The sequence below is a fragment of the Eptesicus fuscus genome, chromosome 1, assembly GCF_027574615.1.
Source record: "Eptesicus fuscus isolate TK198812 chromosome 1, DD_ASM_mEF_20220401, whole genome shotgun sequence".
Taxonomy (NCBI): domain Eukaryota; kingdom Metazoa; phylum Chordata; class Mammalia; order Chiroptera; family Vespertilionidae; genus Eptesicus; species Eptesicus fuscus.
This window is the reverse complement of record NC_072473.1, coordinates 73,407,232-73,431,402: the sequence shown is the minus strand read 5'-3', so window position 1 is coordinate 73,431,402 and position 24,171 is coordinate 73,407,232. Positions and strand designations below refer to the sequence as shown.

Sequence of the window (24,171 nt, the reverse complement as noted above, 5' to 3'; positions counted from 1 at the left end):
AGACTGTAAAAACCAGTGTGTATTGGGGCTCAGTGACACAGAGGCTGCTGGAGACCCAGCTGCTTCTATTAAGAGGCCGACACCACTAACTGAACTTACAAGTTCCTGATTCCTCTGAGCTCTAGCACCAGGGATAGGCTTTGGGGGACACAGACACATATGAGGAGGAACTGGATATCCTGTCATCAGGACAGGAACTCAGGGGACAGCTTTCTCCCAGATAGAGGTGCTGGTAGGTATCATTGTTCCTGTGCTGGAACCTCACCTGTCACAGGGCTGACTGAAAGCCATTTCTGTTTTCTCCACCCTAGTGATTCCCTAAGACCCCACCTCATCCAATTTACCACCCCATCCAAGTTGTGTGCAGCAGCTTTTGCATATGGATGTCTCGTCCTTGCTCAGGCTAAAATCTCTCAAACAAACTGCAGCTTGACCAGTTGCCACAAACCTATCAATAAAAGGCCCAAGACCTGGCACCAGCACAGCCTGCCTTGCTTCACAGATGGGCCTCATCTGGGCACTTCCAAACCAACACAAAGAGGAGGAATCTGCAGATCTCTCTGTAGGTCCTGCTGGGTGGCCCCAGACAGTGGCTGACTTTGCACCTTCCTGGAGACCCAAGAGCAATGTACCCAATGGTCAGTGTCAGACCATACAAGATTACAATTCTACACATCCATAAGTGACACACTCATGGGGCCATCTCAGTGAATACCAAAGCCCCATTGAAGCAAGTCCTGCTCCATAGAGGTGTCTCTTGCATAGCAGCTCTCCCACTGTATTTGCAACTGGTCCTCATAGCCAGTTGGACTGGAGGTCAATTCCTCCCAGTGGCACCAACAATAATCAAGTCTCAACTACACCAAGACTGTGCTCAAAGCCCACAAAGGGGTGCACCTAGAGTGTCTACCTCAGGTGACTGGGGAGGCTGAGCCACTGGGCCCTATAGGACACCTACTACACAAGGCCACTCTACCAATAGAAGGAGATATAGCAGCTCTTCCAAATACATAGAAAAACACACAGGGAAGCAGTCAAAATGTAGAGACAAAGAAACATGTCACTAATGAAATAAATGGAAGAAAGCAAACTACTAGATATAGAGTTCAAAACCATGGTTATAAGGTTACTCAAGAATCTTCTAGAAACCTCCAAGAGACTTAGTGAGACTTTCAAGAATCTTAATGAGAATGCAAAAAAAAAAAAAAAAAGAAAGAAAGAAAAAGAAAAGGACCAGTCAGAAATTAAGCATAAGTTGACAGAAATAATAAGTAATATATTTTTTTCTGCCATCTTGGACCCTGTGGAGGCCTGCTAGGAACAGGACTTCTATAAGAACAAATATGTCTGAAAGGCTATGGTCCAAGGCCATTTATTCTGGCTATAAGTGGGGTCTCCAGAACCAGAGGGAGCACACAGTTCTTAAAATTGAAGGTGTTTATGCTCGAGATGAAACTGAATTCTATCTAGTCAAGAGATGTGCTTATGTGTACAAAGCAAAGAACAACACAGTGACTCCTGGTGGCAAACCAAACAAAACCAGAGTAATCTGGGGAAAGGTAACTCGTGCTCATGGAAACAGTGGAATGGTTTGTGCTAAATTCCGAAGCAACCTTCCTGTTAAGGCTATTAGACACAGAATCCATGTAATGCTGTACCCATCAATGATTTAAACTTACTGAAAATAAATAAAACAAATTTGTTTTCCTGACCCCCCCCCCAAAAAAAAGAGTAATATACAGGGATACAACAGTAGAGGATTCTGAGAATCAAATAAATGATTTTAAATATGAGGAAACAAAATCACCCAACCAGAAGAGCAAAGAGAAATAAGAATCCAAAAATATGATGATAGTGTAAGGAGCCTCGGGGACAACTTCAAGCATACCAACATCCGCATTATGGGAGTGCCAGAAGAAGAGTGAGAGCAAGATATTGAAAAACCTATTTGAAGAAATAAGGGGTTTTCAGAAGATGGCGACTGGCAGGATGGAGGTGAGGAAGAGGGTGTGAGTGAGTGAGGGGGTGAAAGGAGAGTGTGTGGATGTGTGTGGTGTGTGTGTGAGTGAGTGAGGGACAGTTAAATCCAGCAGAAGTAGCAGGGGCTGATAGACCAGGCTCTCCTGGACAGGGAGCACCTATCACCGCTGCAGGCACTTCCTGGGCTGTGGTGCTCGGGCACAGAGACCATGCCATCTTGAAGGGGAGAGCGGCCTTTTCTAGGAACTCATCAGCACCACCACCCAGACTGGCCTTGAACACCACCCGTGATCCTGCAGCCACTCCATCCAAAATCCTGCTGCCCTACCCACAGACCTGCAGACCCTAGGACAGTGATGGGGAACCTTTCGAGCTTGGTGTGTCAAACTTCACCAAAAAACTGAGCATAACTCAGGTATTGTGTCACTTTGAGGAAAAATCATTTCGCAAATGTTTCATCCTCAGGAGCAGCAAATGTTTCATCCTCAGCATGTGGCCGCCTCAGCGGCCGCGTGTCATCAGAAATGCCTACACGTGTCAGTGCTGACACGCGTGTCATAGGTTCGCCATCACTGCCTTAGGATGTCCACTTCCAAGGTGTATGGCTCCTGCAGCAGTAAGTGCAACTTCCCCCCTCCCCAGCTGTTGACCTCTGGACACCTAAGTTGCACCTCCTGAGCCCACCACCCCACAGGACACTCTTGGGTGCTGCTGTGAGCCCCTGCTAGGCACACTCTTATCCACACAAGGGCACATAGCCCCAGCAGTAGAAATTCTGAATTTCCCCTTCCCAGTTGTCTGCCCACAGACATCTTGGTTATGCAGCTTCAGTGCCAGGGTCCCTCTGGGTCCATGAGTGTGCCACACTGGCAAACAGACACCAGGTGCCTCTGTGAGCCACCACTGGTCGCGTGCGAATCCAACCAAGGGCACAAGGCCATGGCAGTAGAAATTCGGACTTCTCCCACTCACTCCTGGCTTCCTGCCCACAGACTCCTTGGTCATGTGGCTGCAGCGCAAAGGCCCCTCTAAGTGTGCCGCACTGGCAAACGGCACCCGGGAGCCTCTGTGAGTGGCCACTGGGTGTGAATCTCACCAAGGGCGCAACACCCCAGCAGCAAAAACTGAGCCTTCCCACTCCACAGTTACTGACCTCCAGGCACCACAGTCATGCTTTTCCAGTGCACAGGCCTCCTGATCCCATTGTTCCAAAGGTGGTTCTTGGGTGCTGCTGTGAGCCCCCACTGGGGGCATTCATATCCAAACAAGGATGCACAGCCCCAGGCAGTAGAAATTCGGACTCCCCCCTCCCCATTCTGGCTGCCTGCCCACCAACATCTCAGTCAGGCAGCTTCAGTGCAAGGGCCCCTCTGAGTGTGCTGCCCTGGCAAAAAGCTCCCACGTACCTCTGTGAGCCGTCACTGGGCATGTGTGAATCCAACCAAGGCCGTAAGGCCCCAGCAGCAAAAACTGAGTCTTCCTCCTCCATAGCTGCCAACCACCAGATACCACAGTCATGTCTTTTCAGTGTGCAGGCTTCCTGAGTCCCTCCACCCTGACAGGAAGCTCCTAAGTACATCTGTGAGCCCCCGCTGGGCACATGCAAATTCAACCAAGGGTGTAAGGCAGCAAATATTTGGACTTCCCCCTCCCTGGCTGCTGACTTCCAGACATGGCAATGGCACCTTTCCAGGATGCAGACCTACTGAGCCCGCTGCCCTTATAGGCGGCTCCTGGGTGCCTCCTTGAGCCCCTGCTGGGCACGTTCAGATCCAAACAAGGGCGCACGGCCCCAATAGAAATTCGGACTTCCCCCTTTCCGGCTGCCTACCCACAGACACTGCTGTCACATGGTTTCAGCATGCAGGCCCCCTGAGGCCGCTGCCCCAGAAGGTGATCCCCAGGTTATTCTCTGAGCTGCCATTAGGTGCACTTGTATCCAACCAAGGACACAAAGCCCTAGCAACAGAAACTCAGACTTTCCCCTCCTTGGCTACTGACCTCAGGTCATTGCAGGTACGCCAATCCAGCACACAATCCCCTGTGCCTGCTGCCCCAGCAGGCAGCCCCTGGATGCTTCTCTGAGCCACCGCAAGGCACGACCCCAGCTGCTGGCATCCAGTCGGCATGGTAGCGCCGCTTTAGCACATGGGCCCCCTGAGTCCACTGCCCCAGCAGACAGCACCTCGGTGCCTCTGTAAGTAGCCACTAAGTATGCATATCCAACCAAGGGCACACATCCCCCAAAGCAGAAACTGGGACTTCTCCCCACATGGGGTCGGTGGCACACCACAATCACTCCGATCCAGCACGTGGGCCCCATAAGCACACACCCCTTGAAGACAGCTCCTGGGCCCCTCTGTGAGCAGCCACTGGACATGTGCCTCTTCAACCAAGGGTGCATGGCTTCAACAGTAGGATCCATGACATCCCCCTCCCTGCTGCCTTCCTCTGGACAAATTGGTGAGTTGCTGAGGACTTGTCTCCCTGGGCAAGGTCACATTGTTTCAGCCACAGACTCCAAGATTCCCACATCGCCAGATGCTGGATCCTGAAACCCTTGTGTGTTAATACCAAAACCAGATAAAGATAACACAATGAAAGAGAATTACAGGCCAAAATCCCTCAAGAACATAGATGCCAAAATCCTCAACAAAATTCTAACAAATCGAATCCAGCAGTACATCAGAAAGATCATACACCACAACAAGTAGTTTTTATCCCTGGGATGCAAGGATGGTACAATATTCGCAAATCAATAAACGTGATACATCACATAAACAAATTGAGAGATAAAAACCATATAGTCACATCAATTGATGCAGAAAAAGCATTTGACAAAACCAAACACCCTTTCTTGATAAAAACTCTCAGCAAGATGGGAATAGAAGGATCATACCTCAACATCATGAAAGCCATATATGACAAACCCACAGCCAACATCATACTCAATGGGCAAAAACTAAAACCATTTCCCCTAACAAGAGGAACAAGATAGGATGCCCAAGCTCACCACTCCTATTCAACATAGTGTTGGAAATACTAGCCATTGCAATCAGACAAGAAGAAGAAATAAAAGGCATCCAAATTGGAAAAGAAGTAAAACTGTCCTTATTTGCAGATGACATGATACTGTACATAGAAAACCCTAAAGACTCCATCAAAAAATTATTAGACTTAATAAATGAATTTGGCAGAGTAGCAAGATACAAAATAAATGCTAAGAAATCTATAGCATTTCTATACACCAATAATGAACTTACAGAAAGAGAGACTAAAAAAGCAATCCCATTTACCATCGCAACAAAAAAATTAAGATACCTAGGAATAAACTTAACTAAGGAGGTAAAAGACCTTTACGTGGAAAACTACACAACACTGAAAAAAGAGATAGAGGAAGACATAAACAGATGGAAGAACATACCATGTTCATGGATTGGTAGAATCAACATCATCAAAATGTCCATACTACCCAAAGCAATCTATAATTTCAATGCACTTCCCATTAAAATACCAACGGCATACTTCACAAACCTAGAACGAACTTTCCAAAAATTCATCTGGAATAAAAAAAGACCCTGAATAGCTACAGCAATCCTGAGAAAGAAGAACAAAGTAGGAGGGATCTCAATACCAGATTTCAGGTTATATTACAAACCCACTGTTCTCAAAACTGCCTGGTATTGGCACAAGAACAGACATATAGATCAATGGAGTAGAATAGAGAACCCAGAAATCAATCCAAATCACTATGCTCAATTAATATTTGACAAAGGAGGCATGAACATACAATGGAGTCAAGACAGTCTCTTCAATAAATGGTGTTGGGAAAATTGGACAGATACATGCAAAAAAATGAAACTAGACCACCAACTTGCACCATACACAAAAATAAACTCAAAATGGATCAAGGACTTAAACCTAAGACAGGAAACCATAAAAATACTAGAGGAATCTACAGGCAGAAAAATTTCTGACATATGCCAAAAGAACTTCTTCGCTGATACTGCTCCTAGAGCAATGGAAGCTAAAGAGAAAATAAACAAATGGGACTGCATCAAAATAAAAACCTTTTGCACAGCAACGGAAACCATCAATAAAACAACAAGAAAGCCCACTGCATGGGAGAACATATTTGCCAATGATGTCAACGATAAGGGTTTAATCTCCAATATTTACAGGGAACTCATGCAGATTAAAAAAAAGAAGATAAACAACCCAATCAAAAAATGGGCAACTGCTCTAAATAGACACTTTTCGAAAGAAGACAGAAGGAAGGCCAAGAGACATATGAAAACCTGTCCTAAATCACTAATCATTAGAGAGATGCAAATCAAAACAACAATGTAGTACCATCTCACACTTGTCAGAATGGCCATTATCAACAAGTCAACAAATGACAAGTGCTGGCGAGGATGTGGAGAAAAAGGAACCCTCGTGTACTGCTGGTGGGAATGCAGACTGGTGCAGCCACTGTGGAGAACAGTATGGAGTTTCCTTAAAAAACTAAAAATAGAACTCCCATTTGACCCAGTGATCCCACTTCTAGGAATATATCCCAAGAAACTGGAAACATCAATCAGAAAGGATATATGCACCCCTATGTTCATAGCAGCACAATTCACCATAGCTAAGATTTAGAATCAGCCTAAGTGCCCATCAGCAGATGAGTGGATTAAAAAACTGTGGTACACCTACACAATAGAATACTACACTGCGGTAAAAAAGAAGGAGCTCTTACCATTTGCAACAATATGGATGGAGATGGAGAACATTATGCTTAGTGAAATAAGCCTGGCAGAGAAAGATAAATATCACATGATCTCACTCATTTGTGGAATATAATGAACAACATAAACTGATGGGGGAAAAAATATATCCAGAAACAGAGAAATATCAATCAGAATGTCAAACCTCAGGAAAGAAATTGTGAGGTAACCAGAAACCCAAGAATGCCTGAGAATGCCTTTCTAGCCACGCTAGCAATCATCAGATGTACGGTAATTTTACCTGGGACAAGAGGGTAATTATTTTCTACTTATGCTCCTGAACTTTCATGGATAAGACCCCTTACATGGGCTGATCCCCTGACTAATGTAGTTACCAATAATACCAAACAGCTTGGTCATCCAGGAGGTCCATGGGTGGGGCAAAAAAGTATAAATACACAGGGGTCTCCACCCAGCTTCCCTTTTGTATGACACAAAATCAAAACAATGGCCCTTTGGGTATACAATTAAAGACAGGTTTCTGGCTTGTGAGGACACCAAAGAAAGGGTGTCACTACTATCACTACTTGCCCCCCGGTAGAGGTGCAGAAAATGTAACTAATACCTTGTCTATATAAAAAGAAATGGACAGCCAGTTTGAAAGGGAATTGCCATGGACTAGAACAAAGAATATCCTTACATGATATTATTCTACACTGTCATTAAAATTTTCCCCAGATTTGGATCACCCCCAGTACTTATAATAGTTCCTCGCACCCTTGGAGATAAAAAAAAATTTTTTTAAATCATCTGTTTGGTGCTTGGAGACAAACATAACACATCTCTTGATATTTTAGAATTACAACAGCATAATATACAATTATCCCAAGCAAACTTACAAACTGATTCTTTGAATGTCTGGCAGCAATTTAAAAAGGACATGTAAGGATTTAATCCTTTTCATTGTGTAGAGGGCCTCCTGAGAAGGCACCTGAGCATTCTATATTGGTCCCTCTTACCCTTTATGCCAAGAGGGACCCTCTTCTCACAATTGAGTTGCTTACAGCTGTTGCATGAGCTCTCTGTTCATGTCGAGGTTGAAGTCTCATGATGACTGGTGCCATGGATCTGTCTCTTGCCCAGTGGGGCAATCTGAGCCCTCCCTGGAGAAGAAACCTGGGTTCCCCAAGATATGTGATCAGTGCTGGGGCCCCGCCAGCAGGCAAGGGGATCCCAAGGCAGGTGCTGGGCATGGAGGCCACGGGGGCATAGGCTACCAAGGAGACAAAACTGAATCTCACGTCACCCTGCTTGGCCCTGGAGGATGGCTGGTTAGTCAAAGACTGGTAAGATTCCTCAAGGGAGGAACAACCTAAGACAGGCACAGTCGCAGAGGGGCCATCAGGAGAGAACTTGGGGATCAACAGAGGTGGGGAACAGACCCTCACCCCCCCCAACATTGCAGGGGCCTGAACCCTAGCCCCTTCTGAGGGAGGTCTCCTGCCCCCATGGCTGCTTCGTGCTTCCCATGCCCAGCACAGATCAGGACCCAGGTGACCGACAGAGACTTGGCCGACAGCAGCTGCCCTCTCACTCCAACAAGAATTGTTTGAGTTGTCTTGTACCCATGGTGTGGGGTAGTGGGTTTATGATATCTAAATCCAGCCTACCACCAGGAATGCTCAGGACCTACTCAAGAAGGCAAATAATCCTTTCCACTAATATTTACAGGGTAAAATAAGATTGTTGTTAGAGTAACAAATTTGACAGTAAAATAGTAGTCAAGTTTTCAGGCAAATTTAAATTGGCTAGTTGAAACAAGAGAATATGCTAGAAAAATTAATTGTACTGGACAAAAAGGTGTTCCTAAAGTGTTAACTAAAATTTTTATTGGTATTTCATCTCATGATAAAATTGTGCACCATGTAATGAACCTAAAACAGTAATATTATAGTGTAAAAAATTAAAATTTTAAAGCCATCAAGACTACATTATAAAATTTTCATAAGCCTCCTAATATTTAAATCAAGAAAGGGGGGGATAGTAGAAGAATATCATGTAAGGAAAAATATCCTGTAAGTAAATTACATCTAGAAAATTAATACTTTAGAAAGTTAACCCTTTGCACTCGCGTGCTTTTTTCTCGATTCCTTTATTCTACTCGGGATTTAATTAATTTTTTAAATACCCCAGATTTTACAAAGCACGGCAGGAGAATAAAAAACTGAAGTTTATTTTCATACAAACTTATTTATTTGGATTTTTTTATATTTCAAATTATTGATACATTCAAAGAGTATAAAAAGAGCTGCTACCGATGCTAACTGTGTCGAGTCACACTTGACATCCGAGTGCAAAAGGTTAATTGCAAGGCTAAAAGCAAGACACCCATGAAAAACACACAAGGTGTCAAAACAAGCCAGAGGAAAATCATTTGGGCAAAAAATGAAATAGGATCCCAAGTCAAATTTATAGAAAATATTCCTTTATTATCTTTTGGTCGAGAATATGATTGTATATTTTCAGAAAACAACTCGGAGACCATGTGGATTCCAGCAACAGAGAGGAATCAACAGGACTACTCCAGCCATGAAGACAAAAGAGTAGTAGTCCAGAGATGGAAGACGCCGACGTCGCATTGCCATACTAGCAGTTAGCAGCTGTACGTCACTGCAGGTTGCCCAGGACCAAACCAGAGAGAGTCGGACCTGCATTACGACCATTTGTCCACCACCCAGAACTGAAATGTCAGTGCTGACATGTACACATAAGGAACTGTTGGACATTGAAATTGGATCTCAAAAGAACTGTTGGCCCAGAAAGAAACTTACTACAGACTGGTTCATTTGCCTGTCACCATAACCATTATTGCTTTTCTCATTTTCGGTTCTTAAAAGTGTATTTCTAATAGCACATGCTCTCACTCATCTAGGGGAAATAATGAACAACATAGACTGATGAACAAGAACAGACCCAGAAACAAGGAGGCATGGATCAGACTGTCGGACCTCAAAGGGAGGGTAGGGGATGTGGGGGTAAAGGGGAGAGATCAACCAAATGACTTGTGTGTATGCATATGAGCCTAACCAGTGGTTAAGGACAACAGGGGGTTGGGGGCATGCGTGGGGAGGGGAGTGGGATGGGAATGGGGGGATGAGGACAAATATGTGATACCTTAATCAATAAAGAAATTTAAAAAAATAAAAGGATGAGGAGGAAAGGGAACCCTCGTGCAATGCTAGTAGGAATGTAGACTGGTGCAGCCACTGTGGAGACCAGTATGGAGTTTCCTCAAAAAATTAAAAATGGAACTCCCATTTGACTTAGTGATCCAACTTCTAGGAATATATCCCAAGAAACTAGAAACACCAATCACAAAGGATATATGCACCACTATTTTCACAGCAGCACAATTTACAATAGCTAAAATTTGGAAACAGCCTAAGTGCCCATTAGCAGATGAGTGGATAAAATAACTGTGGTACATCTACTCAATGGAATACTATGCTGATGTAAAAAGAAAGCAACTTCTACCATTTGCAATGGTATGGGTGGAGCTGGAGAGCATTATGCTAAGCAAATTAAGTCAGTCAGAGAAAGATAAATATCACATGATCTCACTCATTTGTGGAATATAATGAACAACATAAACTGATGAACAAAAACAGATCCAGAGACAGAGAAGCATTTATCAGACCATCAAACTTCAGCGGGAAAGTAGGGCAGAGTGGGGGTAAGGGGGATAGAACAACCAAGGACTTGTATTCATACATATAAGCCTAAACAATGGACACCGACACCAGGAGGTGAGGGCATGAATGGGGGGGCCGGTAATGGAGGGATAAGGACACATATGTAATATCTTAATAAAAAAATAAAATAAAACCTATTGTAATAAAAAAAGAAAGAATGACAGAAAACTTCCCCTACCTGCTGAATGAAATAGACTTATAGGTCCATGAAGCACAGAGCGTCCCAAACTAGAGGAACTTAAGAGGACCACACCAAGACACATCATAATTGAAATACCAAGGGCTAAAGACAAAGAGAGAATTTCAATCGCAGCAAGAGAAAAGCAGTTAGTTACCTACAAGGGGATGCCTATAGGACTTTCAGCTTATTTCTCAACAGAATCTATGAAGGTCAGAAGGAAGTGGCAAGAAGTAGTCAAAGTGATGGATGGCAAGGACCTACAACCAAGATTACTCAGCAAAGCTATCATTCAGAATTGAAGATCAGATAAAGAGCTTCATACACAAGAAAAAGGTAAAGGAGTTCATCATCACCAAACCAGTATTATATGAAATGTTGATAGGGCATTCTTTAAGAAGCGGAAGAAGAAGAAAGAGATAAAAAATATGAACAACAAAATGGCAACAAATACATACCTATCAACAATTGAATCTAAAAATCAAAATAAACGAGTATGAAATCTAATAAACAGAATAAACTGGTCAATAAAATAGAATCAGAGGCATGGAAATGGAGAGGACTGAATATTCTCAGAGGAAAGGTGAGGTGTGGGGCAGGAAGAGATTAAATAAAGATCTTGTATGCATGTTTGCATTACCTATGGGCATAGACAATGGGGTGACAAAGGCCTGGAGTGGGGCGGGAACCAAATGGAAGAAGGTAATTGGGGGTCGGGAGATGCATCTGTAATAATCGCAACAATAAATATGTTTTAAAAAAGATTCACATCAAAGTTTTAAGCAGTATTAGCTTTCGAAGAGGGGGTTGTTGCTTTTATGACTATACTGTTATGGTAAACTTATCAACTGTTTATCCCTGCTCCCTTGTTCAAGAGAACGCCCTATAAAGCCATCTTTTACACCAAGTGACCGCATTGTATACAATCACTGATGCCACAAAGAAGGGTAATTACTGACCCCAGGTCATCATGTGCAAGACTGGCCAGAACCTCTAAGGACAAACAATCTGGACTGATCTAATTCTCCCTTTTGGAACATGAACAGGATAATACTATGAAAGCAAGCCAATGAACAAAAAGAACCTTGAGAGATAAGACTGAAAATATAATCAGGAAATGCCAAAGGCAAAAATAGAGTTATGAGAAAATTATGGTCAAGAGAAAATTCTGATAAAGAAAAAACATGAGTAAGCAGAAAATGGGATGTAGAGAAAACACATACCAAGTAAAAGATTGGAAAGTCAGTGAAGGAGGGTTCCTTTTTCTCTGTATCCTCTCCAGCACTTGTCCTTTGTTGATTTGTTAATGATAGCCATTCTGACAGGTGTGAGATGGTTCCTCATTGTTGTTTTGATTTGCATCTCTGGGATGATTAGTGACTTTGAGCATGTTTTCATATATCTCTTAACTTTCTGTATATCCTCTTTTGAAAAGTGTCTTTTTAGATCCTTTGCCAATTTTTTTATTGTTTATCTTCCTTTTGTTAAGTTGTACTGCTGGTAGGAATGCAGACTGGTGTAGCCACTGTGGAAAACAGTATTGCATTTCCTCAAAAAATTAAAAATGAAACTGCCATTTGACCCAGCAATACCACTTCTAGGAATATATCCCAAGAAACCAGAAATACCAATCAGAAAGGATATATGCACCCCTATGTTCATAGCAGCACAATTTATAATAGCTATGATTTGGCAACAGCCTAAATGCCCATCAGCAGATGAGTGGATTAAAAACTGTGGTACATCTACACAATGGAATACTATGCTGCTGTAAAAAAGAAGGAATTCTTACCATTTGCAACAGCATGGATGGAACTGGAAAGCATTATGCTAAGTGAAATAAGCCAGTCAGTGAAAGATAAATACCACATGATCTCATTCATTTGTGGAATATAAAGAACACTATAAACTGTTGAAAAAAATAGATACAGAGGCAAAGAAGCATGGAACAGACTGTCAAACTACAGCGGGAAGACTGGGGAGGGTTGGGAAGGGTAAGAGATCAACTGAAGGACTTGTATGTATGAATATAAGCATAACCAATGGACGCAAGACACTGGGGGGTGGGTGAGGGCAAGTGTGGGGGAATAGGGGAGGCTGGTGGGCGTCAATGGGGGGGGAAAAGGCGACATATGCACTACTATTTGTAATACCTTAAACAATAAAATTTTAAAAATTAAATTAAAAAGAATGATTGGAAAGTCAGGTTACAGGGGGAGAGAAGGAAACCATATCCTGTTGAAATTACTTACACTTATGCTCAGCTGCCTTGAATTCTGTATTCTCTTCTAGTTCTACATAGTCCAATGCATCTATTGCTTTTGTTCTCCCAGCAGCTTAGCTCCACTGCTGATGTCAGAAAATAGTTCTTACTAACTCTACAGACTTGAGGAAGTAAATTCACCTCTTTGCCTCAGATTATTTAAATGGAAAATGAGGATAATACTTGAACCCATTGTTCCCCTTCCATAAGTATTATTTGAGCACAAAGCTACCCAATTAGAGACTACATTTCCAGTGACACTTACTGACAGGTGTGGCTACCTGACTAATTTTACCACCATGGCTTGTAAGCAAAAGTGATGTGTTTACTATGAATTCTTGTTCTTTTCTTGTCCCACAATCTGTAATTAAAACATGGCAGAAAACATGCACACAAGGACAATATCCTACTGTAGGGGCTGACAAACATTTTCTTTGAGGGGCCATATGGTAAATAGTGTAGACTTAGTGGCACACAGGTCTCTTTCAAAACTAATTCTTCTGTGCTAAAGCATACATATACTATGTAAACAAATGGTGTTGGCTGTGTTAAAAATAAACTTTACTTATAAAAGCAGGATGTAGGATAGGTTTGGCCATCATTTATCAATCTCTGCTCAAGAAGATGCCAGAACAACAATGGAAGGTATTTGGATACTGAAACCAATTTATGAAGCACAACTGCTCAATCAGCCTTAACCAGCTATACTGTAATGAGAGATAAGAAGAGGGAGGAAAGAGGGAAGGGAAGGGAAGAGGAGGAGGAAGAAGGAGAGACTTATTCCCATCTCACATAAGCCATTCTATTGTGGGATCTCTTATAGTGTCATATCCCTTACCTTAACCCAGTGGTCGGCAAACTCATTAGTCAACAGAGCCAAATATCAACAGCACAACGATTGAAATTTCTTTTGAGAGCCAAATTTTTTAAATTTAAACTTCTTCTAATGCCACTTCTTCAAAATAGACTCTCCCAGGCCGTGGTATTTTGTGGAAGAGCCACACTCAAGGGGCCAAAGAGCCGCATATGGCTCGCGAGCCGCAGTTTGCCAACCACTGCATATTATTTGTCCTCCTGAGAGCTAGTTTTCAAGCATTTTCTGGATTCAATGGAGAAATACACTTGTTATAAAGTATCCATTACTTAAGGTATCTTAAGTGAACCTAATTAGGACAGGTGTCTAAGAGAATAAGCCTATTAGAATAGGCCTATGAGAACTGATGCTAAAGTTGCCACTTTCTCAAATATTCTTTCTTAAAATTTCTTCCTGATCTTTTTAACCATTATGATTGAGATGATGAAAGAGAGGGGACTTGAAAACTAGAGTAGTTTTCTTGTCAATCCAGATAATACTAAAACAATATACCATAGACTAGAGGCAGGGGCACCTTATGACAAATTTTCAGTTTCAGTAAGAATGAAACCAGGAAAATGCAACAGAACTATTGAGCAGCTGCACAGAACATTTTTGTGGTAGGCAGCTTCTAAAATGGCTCCCAATGATACTTACTTCCTAATATTTACATCCTTATGCAATCTTCTCCCTTTCTCTTTAGGTATGGGCCTCTTCCTTTGAGTGCAACTGGACCTAGTGACTTGTTTTTAAAGAGAAATAGATGATAAAAATGATGATATGTCATTTCTGAGATTAGTTTATAGAATACTATAATTCTATTTTGCTGTTACTCTCTCCCACACTTACTCACTTTGACAAAGCCAGCTGTCATATTGTAAGCTGCCCTATAGAAAGACCCATGTGGCAAGTAATTGAGGGTGACCTCTTACAAACAACCAGCAAGGAACTTATGCTGACAGTCCAAAAACTATGAGAAACTGAGTTCTGCCAATAATCATGTGAGTGAGCTTAGACATGTTCATTCCCTAGTTAAACCTTAAGATGACTGCATCCCTGGCCAATACTTGGATTATAGCCAATGAGAAACCCTGAAGCAGAGTACCCAGCTAAATCATAACCCAGTGCATGGCTCACAGAAACTGTGGAATAATAAATATGTATTTTTAAAACACCATTTTTGGAGTAGTTTCTTAGTACAAACAGATAGCTTATACAATTTCTATAAATTTTAGCTGGTTTGGGTCATAAGCACTTTTTCTGTGCTACCATGACATCATAGTCTGGTTAACCTGGCTGCATCTTAAAACTAGACTATAAGCCACAAAAGGATAGGAAATGTATCTACCTTGATCATTATTGCATCCCGAATCCTGTCAAAGTGACTATTGACAATGTTGGCTGAATGAATGAACAAGTAGGTGAGTGGGTAGGTAGATGGATGGATGAATGAAGCCACAGTGGTAATTGACACCATGTGTTTTGTGAAATGTTGCTTAGGAGGCCTTGTACCAAAATAACAAAACTGCCATTTTATTTCAGTTTCATTCCTCAAATTCCAATAAATATCAGTTCAGTGAAGTCACGTCTTCAGTTCCATGGGCCGTGAAGAATTAAAAGTATGAAATAGCAGAATTGAGACCTAAAGTCAATATTGTATTTTCCAGAAAGCACCTCTCTTGTCTTTTCAAAGATGGTATATAGCAAAACCTTATAGATCCCTAATTCAGAAAATATTAAGAACACTTTAATAGTTGCTTAGGTAAATGATCCTGGCACAATGCTAGGACACCTCACTTATATTGTGAGTCATTCTATCTGGCTGTATTATTAAGAGACAAAAAAATTTTGTCTTAAATGTTTTGGGGAGCTCATTATTGAAAGTAAACATATAATATGTCCTCTAACACAACAAATAATTTAGTTACATGGTCCATAAATCTAGATTTCCATACCTTTAACTTTCACTGTTTTATAAATCTAGATATTCATGTATCAGGTTTACTTAAAGCAATGAAATCTGTGATTTCCCCAGTATAGAGAAGCTGAAAGGTCTTCTAGAGAGTATGTAAAATCCATTATTTAACCCTCTCTATCGGAATCACTGTAAAATCAGACACACTTGATAACAAGCTCTGCCCTTGGCAAATAAATAAAAGACACACTGAAATGAGGTCTAGCTGGTGGTCCTGCACTGCCTACATATCTCAGTCACTCATCTGTGAAAAGTTACAGCATAGAACTTCAGTTTCTGTACAGTTCCATTTCCTAACTTCTGAACTTCAACATTCCCAATGATGGTCAACTATTCAAACCCCTGTGTTTCCTGTTATTTAAATAACCCCCAAATTCCTAACCTCACCCTTTTAAAAATAGATAATAGGATGTACTTTCTGACTTTGGCTAATAGTAATTTGGCTAATAGTTCTGTCCCGTGAATTGGTGATAATCAGGTATAGCCCATTGTTTCTCAAACTTCAATGTTCATACAAATGCAGATTCAGATTCAACTGATCTGGGAAGGGTCCTGAGAGCCTGACTTTCTAATAAGCTCCCAAATGATAAAGTGTTGCTGATATTTTGAGTGCCAAGAGTGTAGTAACAAAACAATATCTTACAGACAGAACATCTGAGTTATTGAGTTATAGCTGTTTAATCTTGAGCAATTTAATAAACCTCTCTATATTTTAAAAATAGAGATGATAATTCCATTGTTGTCATTACAATTACTAGTAACTGCTCAAGTGTAAATTCTAGCTCTTCCATTTATTAGCTCTGTAATTTCCACTCCTCCGTGGATAAAAGCAATACCTACCTCATAGGGCTGTTGTAAGAGTTAAATGAGTTAATACAGATAAAGTAATAAGAATAGTGCCTGAAGCACACCAATCCCTAATTATTATTATGCCTGCATGCCTGTCATTCAGATACTTCAGCTCAATATCATACTGAAACAGGAATTTTAGGGGAATATAGGCAGGTTTAGGGAATTTTTAGAATTGGGGTTCATGGAAAAAAAACATAGGGCTACAGATTGGGAGAAAGTACATTTTCATAACACAAGGAAGCCAGGTGCAGTTACATTTCCATAAGACAAGGGAGCAGCAGCAGTTGCATTTACATAAGACAAGGAAGCAGCAACAGGTATATTTCCATAAGACAAGGGAACTAGAAGTAGTCAAAAAAAGGTCTATATTTACAAAATAAAGAAGGAAGAAGCCCAGAAGGAATAGGAGGACAATGAGGGAGGAGAGCCTCAGGAGTAACTATAGTAACCAATTTGAAAGGGAATATTGACCAATCAGAGGGGATATCAGGACACAGGACCTACAGTCTTTATAAACCAGGGAAACAGGAAGTCAGTGGGACTCTTTCCTTCTTCCCACGTGGGAATCTGTACTTGTTCTTTAATACATCTCCATCTTTGCTATACTACCCTCTGTCCATGGATTAACTCTTTGACTCCTGTGTACAAAAATCTGGGTTCCAATCCAAAATTTCCATATCAATTCCCTTATTCTGGAAAGGTGTTTTCATCTCACATATCTTACCTGGTCCACCTTGTTGCTACCCACACCATGGTTCTGATGCTAGGCCACATGTTAGATTGATCAAAAATCCCATGGTCCAAAGCCCACTATTTTTTTAAATCTCAAAGTCTTATCTTAGTTTTATATATATATATTCATTTTGAAGAATAGTAATTCCTCCTTTGGAAAACTGCTGTTTGAACTACTCTGTTATTCTTAGTCTCTTATTCTGTAGGTCAACTCTGTTATTTTTAAGACTATAAAATAACTTTGTTTTTTGCTTGAATAGAAAAAATAAACTTAATTGTCTGACCTTGCAAGCTAGCCATCTAACTGATATGCTGATATTGATCCCAGGTACCTGTATAGATATGATACTCAAGGTTACAAGTGTGTTAGATATGATATATACTCAAGGTTACAAATTGTCTATAAAAATAAGTTACACAAGGACCTAAAAAAGATATAAAAAGAGAATGCTTCCTCCTTTGGGTGTTCAGAATTTGACAGAGGTAATCTGCTCTGAACCTGCGCACAATAAAGATGACACCTAACTAATTGGCTCATCAAAGCGTCTTGTCCAGCTCGCTGATTTGCGATACAACATTTGGAGGCCCCAGTGAGATAAGAGACAGGTGCCTGCCCACACCTAGTCTCGGATGCCTGGGATGGACGGCCTCCTTGGCCTGGCTGCCAGGTCCTGAGGATCTCTAGGGGGAGGTTCCACCTGACAAAGCTTTCCAGGGCCCCAGAGACGCTTCTCAGTGGTCTTGACAGCCAGAGGACAACTGACATGCTCTTATATTCTTTTGGAGTCATCGGAAAGAAAGCCTCCGGAGGTGAGTGAATTCAAATTCAATTAAGGAATTTTGAGTTCACTTTTCTGTCTGTCTGCCTGTGACTAATCATCTTGTACCGAGGGAGAGACTGGACATAGTCGTAACTTCCCTGGTGAGGTTCTCCCCGAGACATTGGTTGAGAATCCTGTCCTGTTCCTGGGGCGTGCTTCCATCAGGGAAGTTCGGCAGTGTTCCAGTTATCTCCTTAACTTCCAAGAGTGTTTGTCTACTGAAAGAATGTGAGTATGGATATCTGTCTGTCTGTCTTGGCATAATTATCTGTTCATTAACTAGTCTATAAATATAAGTGTGAGAGCCTGTGTAAAAGCGAAAGCTACTTTGTGTTATTCTGTATTTCTGTTGACTCGTCTGGCTAAAACATTTGATTTATTGAAGGCTGAACGCTGTGACAAACTGCAAAAGTCTCTAGCAGCACTGCTGAGAGTTATTTTTTTCAGGGACATTTGCTCTTTGTCAAGGAGGGAATCAGCCCACTTGGCTAATTAAGTTTCTGTCTATGTATAGTAGGGGCTTGGGTTTGCTCTTCCCTGATTTGTGATTTTGCTGTGTTAGTTTAAAATTTTGAAATTCTAAGGTTAATTTAAAGGTATAAGATTTGTAAAGGTTGCAACCCAGAGAAGTTTAAATAAAGGCTTGTTGGGTTAAGATTAGTACAACGTCTCATGGCCTGTGTCAGGTGAGAGAGAAAGACTGCCAGATTTTTCATAATTAACTTCCTTGTGGGCTGCCTTTTTCAGCCCTTCTAGCAAGCAGAGAATCATGTGGTCCCAAGACCTGTGACCTGCCTGCCCTTCCTGATAGATTTACAGTGGGGACAGCATCCACTCTGACTAGCGGGGGGAGGGGAGGGCGCCAGCAGAGGGTATCTGCATGGCCCTGGGCATTAAGCCAGATTTGGCACCAGCAATCTCCCAAAGGGGGCACTTTAAGGCTAGTGCTGAAGTGGGGGAGGAAGAGAGCCAAAAACTGCTCCGGAGCAGGTGTGGGATAGGGTAGCGGTGATGGGATTCGCTGGGTAGGGTGGTAGGTTCTCAGCCTACTGAGATAGAGGAGCCATGGGCTGGAAGCCAAGGGGATGGGTGGAGAGATCAAGAGTAGTAAAGGAGGATTTAAGATCCTCTAGAGCAGTGGTTCTCAACTTTTCTAATGCCGCGGCCCTTTAATACAGTTCCTCATGTTGTGGTGACCCCCAACCATAAAATTATTTTCATTGCTACTTCATAACTGTAATTTTGCTACTGTTAGGAATCGTAATGTAAATATCTGTCTTTTCCGATGGTCTTAGGCTCTACAGCAGCGGTTCTCAACCTGTGGGTTGTAGCAAAATTACAGTTATGAAGTAGCAATGAAAATAATTTTACGGTTGGGGGTCACCACAACATGAGGAATTGTATTAAAGGGTCGTGGCATTAGAAAGCTTGAGAACCACTGCTCTAGGGGCTTAGAGTAAAGAGGAAAAATCTGTGAGGGAAAGCAACTGTTACAGAAAAAAAAGTATCCTTAAATGTAAAAAAGCCTAAATACACAGGACCTCAGACCATTTGCCTTGTTTCAGGACAGAGTAAATGGTTAATGCAGAAAGGGGGAGGGGTGTTGGCAGTTAATTATGAAGCAGGGAGAGATAGGTTTTTGTTGATTTTTACTGGCTGCAGACCACTCTACTGGCATAGGGGTCTGGTCCATAGCCTACCAGGTGTCTTAAATGAACTGTACTAGACTCAAGGTCGCAAGTTTTCTGCAAGCACAGTAAATCTTTCTCTGCCCCATTTTGTTCCCTTTAACCCTTCAAATGCACATAGAGAAAATCTCATTGTCCAGCCAGGTTAAAAAAATTCCTATCTCTGAGCCAGGCAGGGTGGGGTTACTGGGTGGGTGATTCTTGGGCTCCATGGGAATGTTCAACAAAGAAACTTTAAAATATAATATTTCATTGGTCTTACTAGAAAAGAATTAATTCTGTAGTCAAGACCAAATCTCAAGATTATTAAAGTACATTTTCTTGAAAACAAAAGTATATTTAAAGTGTATTCATAAATGTCAATCTAAGAAATGCTGACTATTCACTTTTAATAATCATTAAAGGATTGAGGTTTCTAAGAATAAATAATTCTAATACATTAAAAAAAAAAAAAAGGTAGAGAGGGGCCAAATATCTAAGCTGCAGCCAGGCAATCTAGAGATCCCTCAGCCCCAGCAGAAACTTTTGCCTAGAGTAAGGTGACCAGATTTTAACATTGGTAAAGCGGGACACCATTAACCAGGGGGGGGGGGAGTGTTCTTTTTTTAAATATATTTTATTGATTTTTTTACAGAGAGGAAGAGAGAGGGATAGAGAGTTAGAAACATCGATGAAACATTGATCAGTTGCCTCTTGCACACACCCTACTGGGGATGTGCCCGTAACCAAGGTACTTGCCCTTGACCTGAATCGAACCTGGGACCCTTGAGTCCGAAGGCCAATGCTCTATCCACTGAGCCAAACCGGTTTCGGCCCGGGGCGGGGGGGGGGGGCGGCGGTTCTTGATTAAAAATTTGGTCTATATTGTAATCGCTTTTGGTTTTTTTAATAAAAGTTAATTCACTTCTTAGATCATCGTTGAATTTGCATCCTCTTTTCTTACTCATTATGTTAAAAATCTAAACAAAATAATTTAAAATTATATTATAAATTATTATATACATATTGCTTAAAAACACAGTAAATAGGTACATAATTACATGAACATATTTTATTGTTAGTTTATAAATTAATTTGATTGTTATAAAGTAACTATATTTTAAAAATTATTTTAATCCTTTTTATTTCTTTCTAAATAATAACAATACTAACTTGCATTATTTTTCCTCTGAATTTGCCGTAAGGTAAGTCGTGTCACTTTCAAGGCTGGCGCTAGACTTTTTGCCGCCACTATAAAATATAAATAATACGAGTACTGTCTGCTAAATTCAAGAAAATTTATGTATTTATGAAATAAATAAATTACTTACCTAAATGATCTGAATAGCTGATTTGTAATGACATCACTTGTTTAACTAGCTTACTAGCACGCAGTACGATGTGTATCGTCTGAGAGACAGTTACAAAATGTTTTCGTCATTGCCAATCCCCAAAAATGCCATTGTTCATTAAGTCCAAACAATGGTGGTTGAATTCTAACAACTGATCAACAATGTGACCTTTGATAAGCAGTTCTCGATAATCAGTTCTCAACAATTATTTGTTATTATTAAAGTTTAACATAATAAAATTAATAAAAATAATATAAAACTCATATCCTGGCTAAATAGCCACATGGCCACCAAAAACTGTATATTCCCTTCCCGTTCTCCCGCTGTTCCCTAGCTTGTAGAGCATTCTTTCCATAAATCGGGACTTTTTTAAAATGCTGCTGGACGCGGAACAAATTGTTAAAAATCAGGACTGTCCCGCCAAAAGCAGGACGTCTGGTCACCTTAGCCTAGACCAGTGATGGCGAACCTATGACACGCGTGTCAGCACTGACACACGTAGCCATTTTTGATGACACGCGGCCGCTGAGGCGGCCGCATGCCGAGGATGAAACATTTGCGAAATAATGTTTTATCCTCAAAGTGACACACTACACGAGTTATGCTCAGTTTTTTGGCGAAGTTTGACACACCAAGCTCAAAAGGTTGCCCATCACTGGTCTAGAGTGAGAGCAGGTAGATAAGGGGGCGGGGGTGAGGAGAGCGAGCCAGAGGGGAGGTCAGACACCCAGAGCCAAGCAGCAGCAACAGTGACAAGCGGGGAACAGCAGACATTTACCGGGACACTAGAGCTCCCAGCTGCTGCCCAGTGAGTAATGAGCATTTTATAACAAGCAATACAAGACTTAGGCCTTTGGCTTGATGGCTACAGCAGTTAAACCAGAAGCCAGTGACTGCTACTAGCCTTCCTGCAGCCCCAGGCATAGAGCAATGAGCCCAGGATCTGTGAAAGCAGCAGACAGAGCTGGTAAAATTTCCTGATTGCAAATGTACTGAAAAGGTTAAGACTTCAGCAGTACCTTCTGATATTGCAAGGAATTAGCAGGAAGAAAACAAAACATATTCCCTGAGTTAAAGGGCTTCCAGTGCCTTGAACTCTCCCAGAAAAGCTAAAAGATTTAAACCCTTAGACTAAGGGGTGGGCCAAGACACCCGGTTGCGAGGTGGGGGGCATATGCCCTGTTCTTACTTATAGAGAAGCCTGTGGGAAAGGTCAAGGTCCCTGCCAGGAAAGAGGACAGGTGGGAAGGCAAGGGCCTGATGCCAAAGCCCTCAAAGGAGCGCTTTACTATATACAAACTTGTCTCTCCCTGCAGCCCCGGCTGTGTTTGGCTCTCCACTAGGAACCAAGCAGTGGTGAGAGACAGGGATGGCAAGGCCCTGTAACTGATAAACAGGGTTAAGAGGAGAGGGTAAAGGGAAGGCACTTTCCATGAACCGGAGGGTCTTCAGGATTTTCAGACCCTCCCAGAGAGGAGGAGTCTGACTGAGGGACTGGCTGAGACCCCGTTGGGTTAGGAGGACCGGAAGCTGCATATTGAACTTATAAACTGCAGTTTTCTAAGCAGGGGGTCCAAGCCCAGTTGTATAGGGGTTTTGCTGCCTGTGTATAGCAAAACAACTTTCTCCTGTGCCAGAATAAATTTTAGGGAAATTGGACAGACTGTGTTTGTGACTAGAAAGAAGAACCGGCCACCATGCACAGCCCTGACAGTGGCCTACAGAAAACTGTATAATAGACTTAGATAATGCCTGCGTCTTCATGGACATGACTCCAGAGAGACAAAGACAGTTTTGCTTTGCATAGGATGGTCAAAAAGAACTTCAGTCACCTCCCTAAGATGTTTGTATAGCCCTACCATGTGTCATGTTTGGTAGCAGAAGATTTAGCTGCCAGAAGCGGCCACAATATACTTCATTATGTAAATATATTAACCCTTAATTCTCTTGCAGATTCGAATGCAGTTGCCAAAAGGGCAGCTGCCCAAATGGGCAAAGAAAAATACCCATTAGATTTTGGTCTCTATTGAGAGGCAGTTGGCTGCCTGTATACTGCCTTGTAGGCCTGTGTGACCATGCCCACGTCAGGGGTGGCACAAACCTCAACTTTAGGAAAGTGGGGGAGGCCTATATGGAACAAAGGGGAGTACTAAATACCAGCCCTCTGTCACAGGAATTACAGATCCTATGAGGTCCTGTGACATGTGAGACCCTGCTAAGGGATAAAGCTCATGTAGAAGAGCTACTCCCTTAGTCCGTTCTGAGAGGGCGTGTCACCCCTCCCAGAGACCATATGTAGTTTAAGGATAAGTCAAGTATTACATGTAGTAGGGACATAGATAGTCTATGTAGTAGGGACATAGATAGTCACAGCTGTCCTACTACAGAGACAGCTGTGACTATCTATTTGAGTGTAAACACATTTTAAATTTCTTCTTGCCATTTAAAGTTACTGTTTTGTTATAATACATTTAGAAAATATTACTCTGAAGAATCCATAAAAAGGACTGACAAAGAAAATCATAAGATCTTAACCTTTTGCACTCGGATGTCGAGTGTGACTCGACACGGTTAGCATCGGTAGCAGCTCTTTTTATACTCTTTGAATGTATCAATAATTTGAAATATAAAAAAATCCAAATAAATAAGATTGTATGAAAATAAACTCCAGTTTTTTATTCTCCTGCCGTGCTTTGTAAAATCTGGGGTATTTAAAAAATTAAATCCTGAGTAGAATAAAGGAATCGAGAAAAAAGCAAGCGAGTGCAAAGGGTTAAAGCAGATCAGTATATTTTTTTCCTTGTACAATTCCTCCAAAATTTGGCAATGCTTAACAAATCATGGCAATACATTTCTTTGCATAAATTCAATAAGACCAGTTTCCAATAGTGGTTTTATTGATCAAAAACTTTGACTGGAGTGTCATGTTTTAAAAAGCCCTGCCTGAACTCTGAAGATTCAAAGCCAATAAGAGTGCCATGGAGAAAGCCTGGTATCCTGCTTGATAGCCCTGAAAATAGCTGGCACTAGAGCGTCA

General features: G+C 41.7%; 1 protein-coding gene across 1 annotated transcript; it reads left to right on the top strand.

The window, feature by feature from the left end:
• Positions 1–1,316: 1,316 nt before the first annotated feature.
• Positions 1,317–1,673, top strand: LOC103300432 (60S ribosomal protein L35a-like). Its single transcript, XM_054716955.1, has one exon. The coding sequence runs from the start codon at positions 1,344–1,346 to the stop codon at positions 1,671–1,673; it is 330 nt and encodes a 109-aa protein (XP_054572930.1). The 5' UTR covers positions 1,317–1,343.
• Positions 1,674–24,171: the final 22,498 nt, after the last annotated feature.